Source organism: Eptatretus burgeri, chromosome 1 (assembly GCF_056783735.1).
Source record: "Eptatretus burgeri isolate ZD-2024b chromosome 1, Ebu_testis_v1, whole genome shotgun sequence".
NCBI classification, from domain to species: domain Eukaryota; kingdom Metazoa; phylum Chordata; class Myxini; order Myxiniformes; family Myxinidae; genus Eptatretus; species Eptatretus burgeri.
In genome coordinates this window covers 141,479,787-141,502,166 of record NC_140961.1, presented here as the reverse complement: position 1 = coordinate 141,502,166, position 22,380 = coordinate 141,479,787, and the positions used below count along the sequence as shown (strand labels likewise).

At 41.0% G+C, this 22,380-nt stretch overlaps 2 protein-coding genes across 5 annotated transcripts in view; one reads left to right on the top strand and one right to left on the bottom strand.

Annotated features, from left to right (window-relative positions):
• Window positions 1-18,187, bottom strand: part of COG7 (component of oligomeric golgi complex 7) — a 106,128-nt gene extending 87,941 nt beyond the window's left edge. The window contains exons 1-2 of one of the 4 annotated variants that reach the window (XM_085845698.1): window positions 17,920-18,187; window positions 7,976-8,185 (exon numbers count right to left, since the gene is read on the bottom strand). In XM_085845698.1, coding sequence (XP_085701824.1) covers window positions 7,976-8,141 — 166 coding nt within the window. In that variant the 5' untranslated portion in view covers window positions 8,142-8,185; window positions 17,920-18,187. Of the gene's footprint in view, window positions 1-7,975; window positions 8,186-17,810; window positions 17,839-17,919 lie in introns of those variants that run through there. The other 3 variants (XM_085845708.1, XM_085845714.1, XM_085845691.1) reach the window with 3 other exon arrangements.
• A 600-nt stretch (window positions 18,188-18,787) lies between these two features.
• GDPGP1 (GDP-D-glucose phosphorylase 1) lies at window positions 18,788-21,009 on the top strand. The gene has a single exon (XM_085845777.1). The coding sequence runs from the start codon at window positions 18,956-18,958 to the stop codon at window positions 20,492-20,494; it is 1,539 nt and encodes a 512-aa protein (XP_085701903.1). The 5' UTR covers window positions 18,788-18,955; the 3' UTR covers window positions 20,495-21,009.
• The last annotated feature ends 1,371 nt before the right edge of the window (window positions 21,010-22,380 follow it).

Genomic DNA, 22,380 nt, shown 5'->3' with positions numbered 1-22,380 from the left:
AGGTAATGATTAGCATACACGAAACTTATTTATAACCTATGAGTAACGTGTTGTAGGCACGTTACACGATCGTTGACACGTCGAGGCACGTTATGCGATCGTTGGCACACGTCGACACACGTTACTTGTAAGTTACTCATAAGTCGAAACACGTCGAGGTAATGTTTAGCGTACCCGAAACTTATTTCTAACCTACGAGTAACGTGCTTTGAACCTATGTGTAACGTACCTCCAACGCATATTGACGTATGTAGATGTATTTGATTGACGTCTTCCAGACGACCACAGAATGTGTTTCTAATTTACAGCTACCATATAATGGCATATTGGCAGCGTTTAAAAAAAAACAACAACAACAACAACAATAACTTCGGATATTTCGTCACGTGCCGTTACGTCACGTCCGATTGCCTCTTCAGTTTGCTCACGTCAAATTCTTAGTTCCTCCTCTGTGAATATTTTCTGTTTGAGGATATTGTTACGTCGACGTCGAAACTTAAAAGCAAATGTCCGAATATATTTTAAAATTCGTGATAGACTAAAAAAAAAATAATAATAATAAAAAAAACAACAACAATAACTTCAGATATTTCGTCACGTGCCTTCACAGAGCCAAGGAGAAAAAAAGAAAATGTGCCTTGACGGAGAAAATAAGTTTCGGGTATGCTAAACATTACCTCGACGCGTTTCGACTTATGAGTAACTTACAAGTAACGTGTGTCAACGATCGTGTAACGTGCCTCGATGTGTGTCAACGATCGTGTAACGTGCCTACAACTTATTCCCAGCGTAGCGGAACGTGTGAGCCATACGGCAAGTACGTCGTAAAATTTTCAGCATGCTTGAAATTTCACGATATACGAGACGTACCACGAAATATGACAGCGTACTTCATCGTTTTTCAGCGTGCTCTTAACGTATACACAACTTACCCATAACGTATTCGACGTGTGCCAGCTTGGTTTGGCAAATTTTTAATAGGTCGGCATACACTCGCTAAATCGTCAAGGTGCGACTGCGTGGTTGCCACTTTCAATTTTCAGGCGGTTATGATTTAAATCGGCGTGCGGCAAGTTTTTAACAGGCTTCGCCACGAGTTCGGCGGCGATACGTGCAGCGCACTATGCCGTAGTTCAACTATCGTTGGGCATAGGTTGTGAACGCCGAAAACAGGCTAAGCATTCGTTGATATTAGTTATCTATAAGACAACGAAATATTATGTGCCCGTTACTAATATGTTATGCATACGACCAACACGTTATGAATACGACCAAAACTTTTTTTTAAAACATCAAAATTTCAGCGTACGCCAACGTTTTACATACATTTTTATACATTGCCATTGCTGGCTAAATCGTCAAGGTGTGACAGCGCCTTAACAGGAAGCCCATCTGTGAGCAATACTAACGTTTTATGAAGAAACATGGGAGCTTATAAATCACAACCCCATGGTCCTTCCCAGCCGGTGATTACTACTTCCAAAAATGAGCACATACACACAACCTCCCACATTAAAAAAGTCTCTTGTTAGTGTGTCTATCATACCAGGACTTCTGTGGACCTTTCCAGACTCATCTGACTTGCAGGTCAAGATTGATGTTCAGCTTCCTTCCAATCAAAAGCTCTGATGGTGCCCTCCAGTACCAGTGATAACTTATTTACCCCAAAAAGCACTGCAAGGCCCTTTCTAAAGCTGGGAGTGTTTTTCTCAGCCGATGCTAGGCTGCGCAAAGCAAAAGCGATGGTTTTTTTTGTTCCATCTGGCATATGATGAGACACTACTGCCCCAACACCATATGGTGAGGTGTCACGTGCAAGTGGTAGATCTTTCTTTGCATCATAATGCACGAGAATCTTGGAAGAACTTAACAGTTGTTTTGAAGCCATGAATGAATCATCTTGTTCTGGTGTCCAATTCAAAGCGGCCTTTTATTGTTAGCATAGCATCGAGTGATGCAAGTACTGATGACAGGTTGGGTAGACACCGCCCATAGTAATTCAAGAGTCCCAGGTCTGACTTCAGTTCTGAAACATTCGTGGGAACTGGAGCTTCCAACACTGCTCGAACCTTGCTAACTACAGGGTGCAGTGAAAGAAATTCTCACTAATGTTTATACGAGCCGTGCCTCCAGTCACTTACTTCACTGAAGGGTTTGATCAAAAGGCAGCATGTTTAAATTCACAAACACATTGCATATCTGTCTGTGAGCATCGATGAGGATAGAAAAATGAAGTTAAACACACACAAAAAAGGATATTTTATAATACGTAAATGTTGTTGTTGTCGTGGCTGTGGTTGTTTGTGTGCTCCTTCCATGTACTTTCATATTGCTTCGAGAAGTATTACCATACATAAGTTTGTGTGCTCCTTCTGTGTCCTTCGAAAGGGTTCCTGCTGTCGTAGAATAATAAACGTTACCGTTGGAACCGCCACATTGAAGCTCGAGATCCTGCTTCTTATTCCCCATTCCTGGAAACTCAGGCTTTAAAAAAAAGGCAACTCTGTGATTGAAACAACAATTTTTTGTTCCAAGTAAATAGGTTATTAGGTTTCCAATCAAGTCAATGGATCAATAAGTTTCCAATCAAGTCAATGGATCAATAAGTTTCCAACGCTGCCTTTTGCATTACCGTACGACAGCAGAAACTGTTTCGAATAAAGCGATATGGATGGAGAAACTGGGATCCTTTTGTATACACTGTAGGATCTGGATAAATAAGCGTATGTGCCTATTTTTAGATTTAGTAGAACACATATGTGCTTATATTTAAAAAGCCTGACATATGTGCTTATCGGGATTCAAAAAGCCATGACGTGTGCTTATAATGGTAAATGTTCTTCAGATTTCCTGCATCGATGTCAGTTTTAATTCTCCGTACCTCGGAAACGAGTACTAAATAGATTTCCAGTCGTCAAGCATGCATCTGTTTAAACTCCGTAACAAGTTCGTTTTCCATGTCCGGGAAAAAGGTCCATCTTCCACTCTCGATCTCCTTCAAACATTATTTGAATGAAATATTATTTTCAAATAATGAAATATTCACATTATTTCAAATAATGAACAATTATTTCCTCATTCTTCACCATCCATGTCCAAGTGCTCGTGTTAAGTCGGAATTTATTACACGTCTGTTACTGGTTCTTACAAGAGTTGCAAAACGCAATGATCTCAGTCTTCTTTTAATGTGTGTGTGATCGACGCTTCACTGGTATGTCCATTTTGATTGTGATGAAAAACATTGTTTTTTGGACCCTTCATCATAAAGGATCGGAACACACCCTTTTAAGGACCCTTGATGAACGACGTGGTTTTGAACGTACACCCAGTCCTCGCTCAACGCCGTGGTTACGTTCTTGTAAAACACAACGTTAACAGAAGCAAAGTTAAACGAAATCAATTTTCCCCATAAGAAATTGATAAAATACACTAGTTACGCTCCACAGCCTCCCTTTCCCCCATAAGATACATTACATATACATAAATTCAATGGAATTTTTTTATAGAAAATACATATTATACATTCAAAAAGATAAATAAACTAAATTAATATTTAATTAATAAGATAACAATCATTTAAAACCTCCATTTTTGTAACAAGGCTCATGGTCTTGTGTTGCTTCAACACAACACAAGAATCAATAACACTTGATGGGTGCTTGGAAGCCATTTCAAATGGTTACAGGACAGTATTTATAGTAAAAACACTGAAGCATGCACATACCCTGTGGAAGCTGAACAAAGACTGGGGAGAAAACGCTTGAGGACGCTGTGATGCTCCGCGAGAGCGTAGCACGCCAAGACGAGAGAGGGTGGTGCGCCATATAATGTAATCCACGTTGGGTGACAACGTTATAACCAAATTGGTCGGGTTGTAAAACAACGTTGTCGGAATCATGGTTATCTAAAGAGTTGTGATGTTATAATGAAACAACGTTGTCTGGGACAACATTAAGCGAGGACTGGGTGTACAACTCTTGCAAGTACCAGTTCCAGACGTGTAAGAAATTCGGACTTTAAATTTATGTGCCAATGCCAATAAAACACGAAATACTGTCATGTTTGAGTTGATAATATTTTCAGTTTTCAAAGCCTTACGATGACGTTTTTATATGCGCTTATTTTTCATGTTGAAATCAAATAGGGAGGCCCATGTGCGCTTATTTTTCATGTGTGCTTATATTCACATATACCCTTATTATCCAGATTCTACTGTAGATCATCATCATATTTGGCCTGTTAAATTGCAATTTTACAGCCTCCCCATTTGGACGACACGATCTACACATTAAAGTAGCCAGATTTCTCCATCCATTTGTTTGTCACGTTCTTTTGTCTAGAACGTCATGATGGCGTCACATCTAACACTAGGCAAGACCTCTATGGACATGCACATCATCCAGCACTCAACCGGTCCCGTGGCTTCACCAACAGCAGTTGAACAAACAACCCATATAATCAGACTAAATCTGACTCTCTGATGTCCGTAGGAGACGGGCTGAATGCCAGATGCAAGGCGTCGGGATGATGGATTTGGTAAGATGGTGGTGTAGCAAAATAGAATTACATCCAGGACATCATTACGGCGCTTTGTCTCGCGCTGGGCTGTCAGAATCCGTCCACAAATCTTTGATTATATTCTGCTCACAGACAAACAAACAAACAAGCAGTCATAGATTGGTACTTATGAAATCGTCAACTTGACCTCTGACCTTGTCTAATAAAATCTGTCTCTAGAGAAGGCAGCGACGCAAACCAGAAGTTTCTACGATGATTCTGTAACAAACCATCAAAAATCGAATGTTTTGGATGTTTGACCTCACTGTGACCTTGACCTTTGACCGATTTTGACCAAAATCTAATCAGCACTTGCCATCACCCTCCTGAATCACGTGGTGTAATTTGACATTGGTGGCTTCTTCCATTCTCGAGTTATCGTGCCTACAAACAAACAAACAAACAAACAAACAAACAAACAAGCAGTCATGGACTGGTACTTATGAAATCGTCAACTTGACCTCTGACCTTGTCTAATAAAATCTGTCTCTAGAGAAGGCAGCGACGCAAACCAGAAGTTTCTACGATGATTCTGTAACAAACCATCAAAAATCGAATGTTTTGGATGTTTGACCTCACTGTGACCTTGACCTTTGACCGATTTTGACCAAAATCTAATCAGCGCTAGCCACCACCCTCCTGAATCACCTGGTGTAATTTGACATTGGAAGCTTCTTCTGTTCTTGAGTTATCATTTTTTGGATGTTTGACCTCACTGTGACCTTGAGCTTTGACCGATTTTGACCAAAATCTAATCAGCACTAGCCATCAACCTCCTGAATCACGTGGTGTAATTTGACATTGGTAGGTTCTTCCGTTCTCGAGTTATCTGTACCAAACCATCAAAAATCGAATATTTGACCTCACCGTGACCTTGACCTTTGACCGATTTTGACCAAAATCTAATCAGCACTAGCCATCACCCTCCTGAATCACGTGGTGTAATTTGACATTGGTAGCTTCTTCTGTTCTCGAGTTATCATGCCTACAAATAAACAAACAAACAAACAAGCAGTCATGGACTGGTACTTATGAAATCGTCAACTTGACCTCTGACCTTGTCTAATAAAAGCTGTCTCTTGAGAAGGTAGCGACGCAAACCAGAAGTTTCTACGATGACTCTGTACCAAACCATCAAAAATCGAATGTTTTGGATGTTTGACCTCACTGTGACCTTGACCTTTGACCGATTTTGACCAAAATCTAATCAGCGCTAGCCACCACCCTCCTGAATCACCTGGTGTAATTTGACATTGGAAGCTTCTTCTGTTCTTGAGTTATCATTTTTTGGATGTTTGACCTCACTGTGACCTTGAGCTTTGACCGATTTTGACCAAAATCTAATCAGCACTAGCCATCAACCTCCTGAATCACGTGGTGTAATTTGACATTGGTAGGTTCTTCCGTTCTCGAGTTATCTGTACCAAACCATCAAAAATCGAATATTTGACCTTACCGTGACCTTGACCTTTGACCGATTTTGACCAAAATCTAATCAGCACTAGCCATCACCCTCCTGAATCACGTGGTGTAATTTGACATTGGTAGCTTCTTCTGTTCTCGAGTTATCATGCCTACAAATAAACAAACAAACAAACAAGCAGTCATAGACTGGGACTTACGAAATCGTCAACTTGACCTCTGACCTTGTCTCATAAAAGCTGTCTCTTGAGAAGGTAGCAACGCAAACCAGAAGTTGCTACGATGATTCTGCACCAAACCATCAAAAATCGAATGTTTTGGATGTTTGACCTCACTGTGACCTTGACCTTTGACCGATTTTGACCAAAATCTAATCAGTGCGAGCCACCACCCTCCTGAATCACGTGGTGTAATTTGACATCGGAAGCTTCTTCCGTTATCGAGTTATCATTTTTTAGATGTTTGACCTCACTGTGACCTTGAGCTTTGACTGATTTTGACCAAAATCTAATCAGCACTAGCCATCACCCTCCTGAATCATGTGGTGTAATTTGACATTGGTAGCTTCTTCCGTTCTCGAGTTATCGTGCCTCCAAACAAACAAACAAACAAACAGAAACGGAAGTCATCAATATACTTACGAAATCTTTAGATTTCGTAAGTAACAAACAGAAACGGAAGTCATCAATATACTTACGAAATCTTTAGATTTCGTAAGTAACAAACAAACAGAAAGGGGTGAAAACAGTAACCTCCATCCATCTTCGAAGATGGCGGAGGTTAATTAAAATCAAAGTTAAAACGAACTCGTAATGTCGACCGAAGCAAAAATACTCCATTTCTCCACAGGAATTTACGGAATTATTCAATATTATTTTATAACGCTGTAATTTTTTAAACAGCCGTAACTCGACGAATTGACACAAATTCCACCGAACTTACCTCGATCTTCCAAACTCACGCTCCATCAACAATACCTGTGGTAACTTTTCTCGAGGTATCATGTTTTGGATGTTTGACCTCACTGTGACCTTGACCTTTGACTGATTTTGACCAAAATCTAATCAGCACTAGCCATCACCCTCCTGAATCACGTGGTGTGATTTGACATTGGTAACTTTTTCCGTTCTCGAGTTATAACTTTTTTTTGGATGTTTGACCTCACTGTGACCTTGACCTTTGACCGATTTTTGACCAAAATCGAATCAGCGCTAGCCATCACGCTCCTGAATCATGTGGTGTAATTTGACATTGGTAGCGTCTTCCGTTCTCGAGTTATTGTGCCTACAACCACACAAACAGAGTCCGAAAGTGATCAATATACTTATGAAATCTTTAGATTTCGTAAGTAAACAAAACAGACAGGGGTGAAAACATACCCTCCGACCACCTTTGGTGGCAGAGGTAATGATGACAATGGAAGGAAAGGCGATGCCCAGAGAACGCGAACTCACAACGCTTCCTTTTAGTGAGATGCACAAATGGGATTTTATTTTTTCCTGATTGTCACTTTCGTTCACTAGCACAAAGTATAAACGAGAACAAACTTGATGCATTTTGCAAATTGGAATTAAAAAAAAAAAAATTTTTAACTAACGTCTGATCCCTGGGAACATATAATGAAGTCACAAAATTGTTTATTTGGCGAATAAGTGTGTATATTACTAAAATCAATGTTGGGTTGTTAGCAATAAACAAAACGTTTCTGGAATAAATTTAAAAATTGCGAATATTGACTGTCAATAAACTGTGTTACTGCACTATAACATACACAAGCTATGTTGTTCAACTACCGTCAACGTCGTGACGGGTTCAATGCTAGTCTGTCTGAAAGGGCATCATCGCTGCCACCCGTCTTGTGTACGAACAAAGGAATACTCTTCCTTGTTTCATGAACAACTGAAGTTTCATGGCTCGTGTTGGTCTGCATCAGCAGATAATTGGAATGGCAGGTTTAGTCAATTTTCAGTCGTGCAAGAATAATCAAGAAACTCACCTTCAATAGAGTTATTGACTTCCTGCATGAACAACTGAAGTTTCATGACGAGTGTTGAAGCATGTTGATCCACCTTGGCTGGAGATTCATCTTGAACCGCTTTGAAAGCTCCATTCACCCAATCCTTGACATCAAAATCATCATTGAGAAATTTTGAGAAATCCATTGTGCAGATGAGCACAGCAAGGCTTTCAAGGCTCGGCACTACATCTGCAGAATTGAACAAGAATAAGTTCCAGCTCGATAATTTAACATTGCATAAACTATAAAAGTGCCTTTGCAGATAAACATTTTTCTCAATCGAAATAAAGAAATAAATGTAAACATTTTGAAGAGCATTTTCTGTTCGAAGCTGAGATCACACATTAAATAACTGGTTTGTTCACCATCATTTTGCATTCAGACAATGACCAATATCAATCACAAAGGTAACTCGAGAGTTCATAGAACACGTTACCCCATGCAGTGTTTAAGTACAGTACTGTATATAATTCAATGGAAAGAAAATAATGATTTAAAAGGTCGTATAAAACAAATCCCCAAGTTTAGCACCATTGTGCAGCGTCTTATACGCCACCTTATTTAACATGTCCAAGTACTGCAAAGCAGGAAGTTTTTGGAAAAGGTAAGAAGGCGATTTGTGTTCGAGTATTCAAGTCTATAATTCAATTCAACGAAAATAAAGATTGTAAAGGTTGTATTAAAAAAAAATTACTCCCGGAAGTTTACCGCCATTGCCCCAGTGTCTATGACACCACTCTATCTTTAACACGTTACATTAGTTCTTTGTGCCTGGTGCTTGTGTCCATATTAAAATCCTTAAAAACATTAAGTCAAATAATGATTTTCTTGTTTGGAATGATTTTCAATTTTGTTTCACTGCTTGACAGGTGGACAGAGTAAAGAAAAAATATCTCACTCTTCTCTGCGCATGCACGATCAGGAAAATTCAGAGCCAAAGTACTGTTCAACGACAAGTTTGTTTTCCAATTGTGTTCAAAATACAACATTCAATTTAAATCAAGTTGTTCCTCGATCATAAACTGATATTTGTGGATAGACGGACGTACAGACAGAAGTGAACCAATTGCTAAACCCAACTTTTTGCTTTGAGTGCGCTGGCCAATTAACTTGAGAGCGCTTATGCAAGATGGATGTCGATTCAATTATGGCTGTAACAGAACGTGGATTGAAGTACATGTGCCCCACATACAAGCTGATGTTTCAGGTGTTAACTCTTCATCTGAGGAAAAGACTACAACAGAGAGTTCACCTATGCTCTCCTCGGTGGGTAGCATACACACTTCAACCGGCGTTGTGGTGAATCCATCTATTGTTCTGCTTGTCCATCGAAACAGATTGACACAAGTTTGTCATCCCAACAATTAGAGGAATTTAGTCTTGTTTTTGTTTGTTTGTGTTTTAATACGTCTAAGCTCATGGAAAAGCAAATAAAAAAGTAAAAATGGAATGCACTGAAAATGGTAAGAGTAGGGCCACAAATAAGCAAAGGAATTGAGAAACAGGAAAATTGGAGAGGAGGGGAAGGAAAAACAGTAACCTGCAAGTAAAAGGGTTGGGGTAGGTAGGGTTAGTAAGGGTAGAAAAGATATCAGGTAGAGGGGATGACATGAGACAGAGGTACAAGGCCTGTTTGAAGCCCTGGGGTGAAGAGTTGCATTGAACAGTCTCAGAAATATGGATCCACATGCAAGAGAAAAAAAAACAAACAAACAAGAGGAACAAGTGTTGAGGTGTGAAATCAGCCTGAATTTTAGGGAGTTAAGAGGGGGTTCGTGGAACAACAGGTGCATCCTCGAGCTCGGGAGGGTCGGAGGGCTGATTGAGAAATGGTGCTCATGGAAATAAATGATGTTAACCATCAAGACCACATCAGATTTAGTTTGCAAATTGCAAATGAGAAGGTTAACAGATTTGTGTCAAAATAACAAAAGTGCACAAAACATTTGAGAGAAGGCAAGCTCCATTAATGGAAGTTTTATTTTAACTGGCAGAGTACCCACTCTACAGGCGATCTTGTTCCAAGCATGCAATTGCAACAAGTTCTTCTGATGCATACCTATATTTTGAGCAGTGTAGGCAACTGACAGCTGCCTCTATCACTCCCAAAAACAATAATAACCAGGCACAACAAATCCCGCTCATTTTAGGCATAAAGTTAATTTGGGGATCAAATTTAAATTTGATACGTCCTTAACCTGAATGTTGATTAAAAGGAATCGAATAAGGAATATTTTAGTCTTGGTCAAGTTTAGTTTGATATAAATCAGATCATTTTTGACAAAGTTATGAGCGAAAAACGATTTTGATCTTTTCTTGACCTTGACCTTTGATCCAATTGGACCCAAAAGTTAATGGGGTCATCCAGGGTTCATTGCCCACCTGTGGATTAAATTTGATAGTGTTTGCTAAAGCCGTTTTGCCGTAAAGTTGCTAACAGACAGACAGACAAACAAACAAACCAGACGATTACAATATCCCGCTCCTTCCCTCTGGGGGCGGGATAATAATTGGTTCACGAACACCAGCCAGTGACCACTATATTCGTTCTGTCTGTGTGTGTGTGTGTTGGTCTGTCTGTACAGAGCATAACTCCGTGGACATTGATCCAATCTTGATGAAACTTGGTTATGTGTTCGATATCAATGTCTGGTTGTGTTTTCCTGGATGAGGGCATGCTACGCCCATTGTGGGCGGAGCCACGCACAAAAATAGCCATTTTTAGGGGGAAGTCGGATTAAAAATCTATCTTCTCCGAGGGAATTGACTGAATGGAATGGGTTCTTCGGTGTTTGAATAGCAAAATGAATTATCAAAAACTTGTCGTCTGATTTTTCTTTTTCGTCCCAAGGTCAAGACACAAGGTCAAAAACTTAGAAAATTGCGAATTTTGACCTAAAAATCATACGACCGCCCAAACTTTGAGAGCTCGGATGACAATAATTTTTACGCATAATCTTGAGGTCATTCCCCACATAAAGTCTTGAAACCATTTTGCTCTATCTCAAATACCTTGCCCGTGGTGCCCCCATCAAGTTTGTTTTTACGACGATTTCATCAAAGTATGGATAATCCGAGGAGTGTGAAATGTCATATAGCCTGTATGACGTTATATTGTTCCTGGAATGTCCCAGAGGAAGTTTTGCACCAAAGGTCATAATCCTTGACCTTTGACTTTTAAAGGCCACAAAGGTCAAATTTTCAAAGTTGTGGGAATCGAACCGGGTTTTCGACCTTCTTTGACGAACTAACTCCAATAAGCTATAGCACGTATCCTGTTTCCTTATTTTAATGTCCACAACAATGTTTAGTGACCTTTAAAGGTTATGCAAAGGTCAAATTTTGAAAGTTGTGGGAATCGAACCGTGTTTTCGACTTTCTTCGACGAACTAACTCCAATAAGCTATAGCACGTATCCTGTTTCCTTATTTTAATGTCCACAACATTGTTTTGTGACCTTTAAAGGTTATGCAAAGGTCAAATTTTGAAAGTTGTTGAAGGAAACCGGGTTTTCGACGTTTTACAGCCGTTGATTGAAGGCCACTATAATTAATTATAACTTGGTCAAAAATCATCACATTGTCTCATCCTTGACTTCTGAAACAATCTGCATCGTCAAATACCGTGAGTGAACCATTATCGTCTTCAGACTTGTAATCTATCTATAATTCCAGCAATCTCTGTGTCTGTCTGTTTGTCTGTCTGTGACCGCTGTTTCTCGACAACCACTGGTCCAATCTAATTGAAACTTGCCAGCTATATTGCTGGGGACCTGTGTATGTGCCTTTTCAAGGTTTGACATTAATCGGACAAGTGGTTCCCAAGTTATGGCCATTTATTTACCAAACCAATGACAGGACACGGTGCTATGACGTCACAATTCTTCTTCTTTTTTTGCACGAATGGCCACGCACTAGTAATCTATCTATAATTTCAGCAATCTCTGTGTGTGTCTGTCTATTGGGTAGTCGATCCAGTCGAAAAAAAAAATTTTGTTTTAATTTTTTGAAATTTGTTCTCCACTTATTATCAGTTTTTCCGTCGATATGTTTGTCTGTCTGTCTGTCTGTCTGTTCGGTCCAGTGCTCCGTTAATACAATGGCGATTTCGATGAAACTTGGTTGGTAGGTTCATACCATGACCTAGTTGTGTGCAAATGAGAACCGTTGCTATGGACACCAACGTTGCTGAGCAACTGCCGAAAAACCTCTAAATGTGGGGGTATTTTAACGAAAAAACAATCTGCAGCTTTAACCCTTGAATCTAAAATCATGAATTTTCTTGTGCTTAATCCTCAGGTCATTCCCCATCGAACGGGCCCATCACGTCAGGTTATATTGGGTAGGCGACTACCCATGTCCGCCTACCGGCTTGTCTGTATGTGTGTCTGCCACCGCTGTTTCTCGACAACCACTGGTCTGATCTAATTGAAACTTGCCAGGAATATTGCTGGGGACCTGTGGATGTGCCTTTTCAAGGTTTGATATTAATTGGACAAGCGATTCCCAAGTTACGGCCATTTATTTATCAACCAATGACAGGACACGGTGCTATGACATCACGATTGACGTCACAATTCTTCTCATTTTATTATTATTATCTTGCCAAAACGAAGTTTTTGCAAGATATGTTAGTCAGCTTGTATGTTTTTTTTTTTGTTTGTTTGTTTGTTTGTCTGTAATCACGTATAAAAAATTCTGCAGAGCACAGTTATCATTGGAAATTTTTGTAACTTCGCCAATCAGAGGCCTATAAAGATCCCTTTCAGTGCACAAAATTTTGAAGGTCAAGGTAAAAGGTCAAGGCCACTTTGTCGCAAATCAGGGGAGTCGACGAAACCCTTATTTTTTGAGTAATTTTGATCGGATCATCTTCAAACTTCATGGGAATATAGTTCATGGTCTGGTGCTCAGCTGATCAATTTTTGGTGGCAATTGGCCTTGACCTTCGCATGTTTTTATTTATTTATTTATTTATTTATTTCTTTTTAGTCTGTAATCACGTATAAATCACTCTGCAGAGCACAGTTATCATTGGAAATTTTTGTAACTTCGCATATCATAGGCCTATATAGGTCCCTTTCAGCGCATAAAATTTTGAAGGTCAAGGTCAAAGGTCAAGGTCACTTTGTCGCAAATCAGGGGAGTCGACGAAACCCTTATTTTTTGAGTAATTTTAATAGAATCGTCTCCAAACTTTATGGGAATGTAGTATATGGTCTGTCGCTCAGCTGATTAATTTTTGGTGGCGATTGGCCTTGACCTTCATGGTTAGTGCCTGAGGTCAAACATAATTGACCCCAAGGTCAAATTTTCAAGTTTTAGGAACCATATCGTGTAGTACCTCAAATTGAACACCTCGATGAGTGCTTTCTAGATATGTCAAGCTTGAGACATTATGACGTCATTTGGTGACGTTATGAGGAAAAAACATATTTTTCATGGTTACTCTGGAGAACGATTCTCATCGGAATCTCTCGTCGGCAGATATTCCTCAAGGAGTCGCTCCTGGTGGATAGCAGCTTTGTTAACCTCAGTGTGACCTTAAAGAAGTCACACGTGGTCACCTTTTGGCAAGATACGGGTCACCCTGCGGGTGACATTGGTTTATTTTTTTTTTGCACGATTGACGGCACAATTCTTCTTCTTCTTCATTTGATATGACGTCACAATGGACGCTGGGGACGTGAGTATGTGCCTTTTCAAGGCTTGATATCGTTCTTCTTCATCCGCTTCAGCTGTTGCCCAAGTGTTTCCCAAGTTATGGCCATTTATTTACCAAAGCAATGACAGGACACGGTGCTATGACGTCACAATTGACCTAAAAATTATCATTTTTTTTTTTTTTTGCACGTACGGCACGCACGGGCACGCGAGAGCGAAGGAACGGCCTGTGTGGTTGTTGCTTCTTGCACGCATGCGGTTTGAAAGTTTTATATATTTATTTATTTTTTGCACGTACGGCCACGCACGTATGGGCACGCACGTACGGGACAAGTGGTTCCCAAGTTATGACCATTTATTTACCAAACCAATGACAGGACACGGTGCTATGGCATCACGATTGACGTCACAATTTTTTTTTTTTTTTGCACGTACGGGCACGCACTAGTACTAATAACTAGCCGAAACCCCGTCAGAGATGGATTCCGTTCCATGAGCCCAATATGACAACCAGTGGCGGCTCTTGTAAGAGCCGGATCCCAGTCGATGTATTCCATGGCCTTACCTAATGAGGCCTACAAAATATCCTTGTACACAACATTTTTGGTGTGCATCAGCTTCAGTGTGCACGACATTTTTGGTGTGCATCCGCTTCAGCTGTTGCCCAAGTGTTTCCCAAGTTATGGCCATTTACTTACCAAAGCAATGACAGGACACGGTGCTATGACGTCACAATTGACCTAAAAATTATCATTTTTTTTTTTTTGCACGTACGGCACGCACGGGCACGCGAGAGCGAAGGAACGGCCTGTGTGGTTGTTGCTTCTTGCACGCACGCGGTTTGAAAGTTTTATATATTTATTTATTTTTTGCACGTACGGCCACGCACGTACGGGCACGCACATACGGGACAAGTGGTTCCCAAGTTATGACCATTTATTTACCAAACCAATGACAGGACACGGTGCTATGGCATCACGATTGACGTCACAATTATTTTTTTTTTTTGCACGTACGGGCACGCACTAGTACTAATAACTAGCCGAAACCCCGTCACAGATGGATTCCGTTCCATGAGCCCAATATGACAACCAGTGGCGGCTCTTGTAAGAGCCGGATCCCAGTCGATGTACTCCATGGCCTTACCTAATGAGGCCTACAAAACATCCTTGTACACGACATTTTTGGTGTGCACTACTCCTTGTGAAGAAGTCCCCTGAGTTGTGCACGTGTCTACTTTGACGTACAAACACCGTGTCAAAACTTCTCAGGTCACAGTACCGAGAAAAACGTGACGCGACCGCAAGGAGGAGCACAAAATTGGTCCTTCAGTATTAATATATAGATAATAATAGCGAACGCAGTGAGCTTCATACTTAACGCGTGCACGTGAGAGAATAGGAAACAACAACAACAACACAATACCCCCTGCCTATTTGGAATCCGTGTCGTCAGCTATGACCTTTTGCTTCCAGTTGTTGTTAAACACTGTGCGGTGTATAAACACGATTGGGTTTTATTTATATCTTGTGAATATTACTTAACGCATACACATGAAAGAATAGGAAACAACAAAAACAACACAATACCCTGCCAATTGTGAGCCCGTGTCGTTGGCTATGACCCTTTTGCTCCCGTTTTTGTTTTGTTTCTAGTTTTTGTCATGGGGAATGATGCATGCCGGGAGATCATGACCAGAAGTGTTTATTTATTTATTCAATAATTTTTTTCCCCTAAGTTAATTTTATACTTCCGAAAGTGATTTTTTTCATGACAGGAAGTGTGTATTTTGTATTTAACATTACCGGGAGTGATTTTGAAACTCTTTCCAGAACTTTTAACTTCTTTTATTCTTGACCAGAAGTGATTGTTTATTTATTTATTTATTCAATTATTTTTTTCCCAAAGGTAATTTTAATAAAGATATCTCCCGTATCATCAAAAAATAATTTTTAATCGTGATTTACATTATTTGATCGCTGATCCCGAATCCAGGCCGAAGTCACCTGAAATTGCGTCAAAATCATCAGCTGTGCGGCGCTTACATGTACCACGGTATGGTTGGCAAGTATACAGTTGTGAACAAGTTATAGGTGAAGTCAGAAGCGAATGTAAGAAGAATTCTACGTTCGCTTCTCGGCTTTGCCTATTCCATATTAGCGAACGCAGTGAGCTTCATACTTAACACGTGCACATGAGAGAATAGGAAACAACAACAACAACACAATACCCCCTGGCTATTTGGAATCCGTGTCGTTGGATATGACCTTTTGCTTCCGGTTGTTTTTAAACGCTGTGCGGTGTATAAACACGATTGGGTTTTATTTCTATCTTGTGAATATTTCTTAACGCGTGCACATGAGAGAATAGGAAACAACAAAAACAACACAATACCCTGGCAATTATGAATCCGTGTCATTGCCTATGACCCTTTTGCTTCCTTTTTTTTTTTGCTTCTGGTTATTTTTTGTTTCCGGTTTTTGTCATGGGGAATGATGCATGCCGGGAGACAAAGGCATCGTCGGAGACATGAAAGATCCAAATAATATTAGACATTGTGTACATTTCCTCCACTGATTTTAATAAAGATATCTCCCGCATCATCAAAAAATAATTTTTAATCCTGATTTACGTTATTTCATCGCTGATCGCGAATCCAGGCCGAAGTAACCAGAAATTGCGTATACAGTTGTGAACAGGTTATAGGTAAAATCAGAAGCAAACGTAAGAAGAATACTACGTTCGCTTCTAGTATATATTTTTTTTAGATGAGATCCTGTTCTAGGCGGTGTAGTTGTCATTGTGAAGGTAATGTAGAGGTAATATTAATATTTTTAGATGAGATCCTGTTCTCAGCAGTGTAGTTGTCATTGTGAAGGAAATGTTGAGGTAATATTAATTTTTTTAGATGAGATCCTGTTCAAGGTGGTGTAGTTGTTGTTGTGAAGGTAATGTTGAGGTAATATTAATTTTTTTAGACGAGATCCTGTTCTTGGCGGTGTAGTTGTTGTTGTGCAGGTAATGTTGAGGTAATATTTATTTTTTAGATGAGATCCTGTTCTAGGCGGTGTAGTTGTTGTTGTGCAGGTAATGTTGAGGTAATATTTATTTTTTAGATGAGATCCTGTTCTAGGCGGTGTAGTTGTTGTTGTGAAGGTAATGTTGAGGTAATATTTATTTTTTTAGATGAGATCCTGTTCTTGGCGGTGTAGTTGTTGTTGTGCAGGTAATGTTGAGGTAATATATTTTTTTTAGATGAGATCCTGCTCTAGGCAGTGTAGTTTTGTTGTGAAGGTAATGTTGAGGTAATATTTATTTTTTTAGATGAGATCCTGCTCTAGGCAGTGTAGTTTTGTTGTGAAGGTAATGTTGAGGAAATTTTTTTTTTCAGATGACATCCTGTTCTAGGCGGTGTGGTTGTTGGGAAGGTAATGTTGAGGTAATATTTATTTTTTCATCGCAAAGACTTTAATTTGATATATTTATTAATTTTTTTGGATGAGATCCTGTTCTAGGCAGTGTAGTTGTCGTTGTGAAGGTAATATTTTTTTTTCAGATGAGATCCTGTTCTAGGCGGTGTAGTTGTCGTTGTGAAGGTAATGTTGAGGATTTTCTTTTTCCAGATGAGATCCTGTTCTCGGCGGTGTTGTTGTTGTGAAGGTAATGTTAAGGTAATATTTATTTTTTCACAGCAAAAAGACTTTAATTTGATATATTTAAGAAGCGAATGCAAGAAGAATCCTACGTTCGCTTCTTGGCTTTGCCTATTCCATATTAATATTAACCCAGGTTATGTGCAAGAAGCAAAAACATATCCAACTGCTTACAATTCAAAACACTTCACTGTACTGGAGAACGTGGGAATACTGTACTGTGCAGTAAATGATGGACACTTGTAATACCCTTCCCGACCTGGAGGCGGCGCTCCACGATACACATTTACATAGATAACTGGCGAGCCGACTCCCCCACTCCACCAGCAAGTACAGTAAAGGATACAGTACATATCTCATACTCCAAAGCAAAATGACCTTTAAATGACAACAACCTCGGTTTCAAAACCAAAAAAGATTATATTCTGTATCGATATCTTCACATCGTTAAATCTGATTAAAATACTGTAAAACAAATACAAACAACCAACGACCTACTGTACAACACTGCTGGGACAAAGTCTGACGCAAGCATACGGGGGGGGAGGGGGACAACGATATCACGCAGATAGGGGGGGGTTGGAACACAAGCTGATCGGAAACCTACGAAAACAAAGCAGACTTCCATGGTTCTGATTCCGAACAGTACGTACAGTATCCGCCTCTGGACTATTGTACGTGGCGATGGACACGAGAACCAAGAAGCAATGCTTCCTTTTGGGGTTTAGTGGAGATTTCCGATTACACACGACGATTACTAAATATAGAAGTGAAAATAATTTATATCAAATTCCTCGAATATATATTTATTTATTTTTTCACCAAAAGGTTTTTAGCCCGGCAGAGGGAACAGCAAACCACTTCGCCGATTACGTCTACCACACACCGCCACAAACTGCACCATCGTAGTTAATTCATCTGTATTCCTTCATTTATAATTCATCAGCCGTGACGAACGCACCTTGACTGAAACTTCATGGGAAATTCAAATCAAAAATTTAGGGATAACGGCGAATACAAAAGGATGTGTTCGCCGAGCTAATAAAACACTCCTATACAACTCAAACATTATTATTGCCTTGCCTTGTTCGCCAGCTGAGTCCTCATCAAATTAATTGTCGTGAGAGTTTAATTCGCGTGGAAAGTGTAAAAGTTTCTCGTACGTTTTACATTTTATTAAAAAAAAAACTTAGCAACAGATTAGTGTCCAAATTTCATGATAACGGCTGTTGTTGTGTGGTGGCTTATGGAGCGGTGTAGCAGGCTGCACATTCAATAGGCATGTAAAATTGATGTTTTGTTTTATTTTTAATTTTCGTTATAATAAAACGATGTTATACGGTTTTGACAGTAAACAGAAGATCGGATATAATACATCTATCGATGATTTCAGCAATCTGTGTGTCTGTCTGTCTGTGACCGCTGTCCTCGACAATTAATCGGACAAGTGGTTCCCAAGTTATGGCCATTTATTTACCAAACCAATGACAGGACACTGTGCTATGACATCACAATTGACGTCACAATACTTTTTTTCCTCTTCTTTTTTTTCACGTACGGCCACGCTGGTTTATTGTAATTTTATTTGAGAGTCGATTATATTTAACCACGACACGTGGTCAAGAATCTGTGTGGTGAAAGGCATGATGACGTGCCGTGAGAATGTGCGGTGGTCCGAAGCGTTGCGATTCGAAGTCTCCCGCTCAGACCTCATTACGAATGGAGTGTCGTGGCCTTCCAGCAGTCTCTCACACTTTGATGAGACGTTGCGAACTGCGTGGCAGTCCCGCCTCGACGCGGGGTTATTCCGATACCCCTTGCGCGGCTCTCCTTTGAGCCGCGTGCTCAGTCCCCCGCACGATGTGCGTTTCCCGTTTGTGGCACAGCTGAACCCGGAGAGGTCCAGCGAGCGAAGACCCCCGCAGCGCTTTGCTTCGGTTCAACAACCTTTCGACCACGAAGCCTTTCATTTTGGGCGGATTCCTTGCCGGGAGGTGCTCTTCGAGTTGCGGGTGCATGGCGAGCCTGAGAATGAGAAGGAGGTTGATGATTATGATAATTATATTTGTGAAATGGATGATTGGTTAAGATGTTCAAACACGACAGACCCTGACCTACCTGGTCTGATAGTTGATTGTGAGCATCGCGATAGTAGTGTCGATGGACGTTGTTATGGGGATGGAGACTACCTGGTAATCAATGTGAGCCCGTTGGAGTTTGGTCACGTGTTGCTCCTTCCTCAGCCCGGACGGCTCCTCTGCCAGGCCCTGTCCAGTCGGGCTGTGCGTCTGGCTCTTCGCACATTGCTGCTCAGCGCACACCCAGGCTTTCGTGTTGGCTTCAACAGCTTGCGTGCCTGTGCTTCTGTGAACCACCTGCACTTACATGCTTACTACCTTGAGCATAGGCTTCCAGTGGAGTGGATGAAGCTGTCCGTGATCCCCGGTCTTCGGGCGGCGATCCCACTCCGCTTGGCACTTCCTCCAGCCTCGCCAATACCGAGCTTTGCGGTGTCTGTGCATCCTGAAGAGCCCGGGGCACTAAAAAAACTGACCGACATCGTATGTGAAGTTGTGCAGCTGATGGCACAATGTGAGATTGCACACAACGTGATGTTCACAAGGGGAGAGGAGCCTGAGAAGGAGAACGACAAAGAAGAAGCAGCAGCAGAAGAAGAAGAGAAAAAGAGGTTCCGTTTGGGGAGTGGAGGAGGAACTAAGGGTAACGGGGAGAGGGATGCACAAGGAGGTTCAACGGACTCTACCAAAGAATGGCAACATTGTAAAATGATTGAAAGCATGAATGAAAGTTTTGAGATGAGGAAGCCACGACGAGAAAGAAAAATAAAATGTGATCGAAATAGCAACAACAGTAATACAGGTGAACAGGTGAAGTGGAGGACCACAACAGCCAGGTGCATGGTATCGATGGTGCGCGCTTTCATTTGGCCAAGAAAATCCAGCCCGGAGACTAAAAATCTAGGAGCTTTCAATGTTGCGCTGTGCGAGTTAGCGGGTCATCTGCCCGTAAGCAGTCGAGAGCACTTTGACATGTTGTGTTGGAACGATGCGGCGACGGCGCTCAAGGACCAGGCTCTGAGTGAGCAAGATTTTGCATTGCTTCAGAAGGACGTGGTAAAACTGTTGAACAACTGCAGTAGTCTTGTAATGACGGGTAAATGAAAGATTATCGTTGCTTGGTATCACTTTTGACAATTAGACAACCGTGTCGACCATTTGTACATGATGCACTTGTATTTGAATGGCAGTTGTGGCATTGGCAATGATGAAAAAAAATGTTTGTAAAATTGTGATGTAATAATACTCTTCCACTCTGACTTTTAATGGGCCAAATTACCCCATGAGTTTCCCCTCTCCACACCCAAGCATCCGCTTGTACTCCACTACCTCCTTCCACATTAATGAGCCCGCATCAAGTGAAAAGCGGGGTTAAGTGATTGGTCCTAAACATGGTTGTCTGTATTTTGTTATTCCCTTTCCTCTGGAACCACTTGTCCGATTGACACAATTTTCACCATAGGTGCGACAACTTGTACAGAATGTTTTAATGATAATTATGATGTCATCAAAGGTCATGTGATGTGGTCGCCATGTTGGAGAAAAATGGAGAAAAGTTAGACCTCTGTATCACTGAAACAGCTCCATGGAAAAAATTAAAACTCGGTATATCGCAAGTACTCCCCATGAGGAATGAATATATATATATATATATATATATATATATATATATATATATATATATATATATATATATATATATATATATATACATTGTTGCGGTGACGGGTATCGAGACACCAACTTGTCACTCGGGGATTAATCGCTGATTGTCCTCGGTAGAGCCAGACCTGGGGTCACCACTCACAATTAACGTTATGGGACGGTGGGTTGATTTAAAACCACGAACGCCACCCAGTCAACCACGAGTTCCAGTGTCTGCCATCTAATTATTCCATTTAACTTGAGGTCACGTGGTTACCTGAGCGGAGGACACGCCCTCGGCAAAGCACCAATATTATCTTGATTAGATTTTAATTCGGGCGGCCGAGCGTTTTAACCGCTGGTGCGTGCCGACGATTTTTTGGTCAAATCTGTGGTGATTACCTCCCAGTCTATCTCGGTTCGGACAATGCTAGACCAATGGAAGGAAAGGACAAACACGGACAGGTTGGAAATCGACAAATAATTTATCAATAATAAAATAAATAAATAAATAAATAAATAAAAAGAACCTTTTATTTGCTGAGGTAAATGAAGAATGAATTTCAAAGCAAAATCAATCAAAATGCCAGCAAAGAGACAAAGTGCAGATGCTTATCAGGGGTTGACTTACAGCAAAATGCAAACAAGGGTACTCAACAGATCATTCAGGGGAAGGGGAGAATCATCCGTGAAGCGAAAATGTCCTGAAAATGTGTGCATGCGTGTCACGTCCGTCGCCAGCACGCAGCCCGCCATGTACCCTCTCGCAGGGCAGCCTTGAACGCCAGTCGACATCTGGAGGGTACCGAGAAAGTCCGTCGTGGGTTTAGACCCTTGTGTTGTTGGTGATCGACCCATGCCTCACTTGTTGGCGGCACTGCTCACACCCACACGCTCGCTTGCCAAAGCACGAGAAGGGCGAATTGTCTCTTCGGTGCTGGTTTGACACCCGCTTCTTGGTCGCTTCTCTCGCCCTTTGCTTTTTCCTCTCTGGACTTTTTCTCCTCAGAGAATGTCCCTCTTTCGCTCGTTTTTTTATATCTCAGAACGTCTCTCCTCACAGAACATACCTCACGATTTCTCTCGCTCGTTTTTATTTCCTCGAGCCGTCTCCATGGGGTGCCGTCTGCCCCAAGCTCACCCCACCCCACCGGGCATGGTTACCATGACGACCTGTGCGCTCAAAAAGGCAGGTGTCGGAGCTCACGAAGGAATGCTGCTGAGGAAAAATGAGGGCGGGCTTCAGAGCGCGTGAAAGAAATGTGTGTGAACGTGTCTGTCGTAAAGAAAACAAGGACAAATGTGTCCAAGAGCCGCGTCCTAAAGGCAATAACAACAACAACAAC

Bases quoted from the DNA above. Each gene is read 5' to 3' on its own strand.
- GDPGP1 (XM_085845777.1), top strand. From the start codon at position 18,956: ATGATGACGTGCCGTGAGAATGTGCGGTGGTCCGAAGCGTTGCGATTC.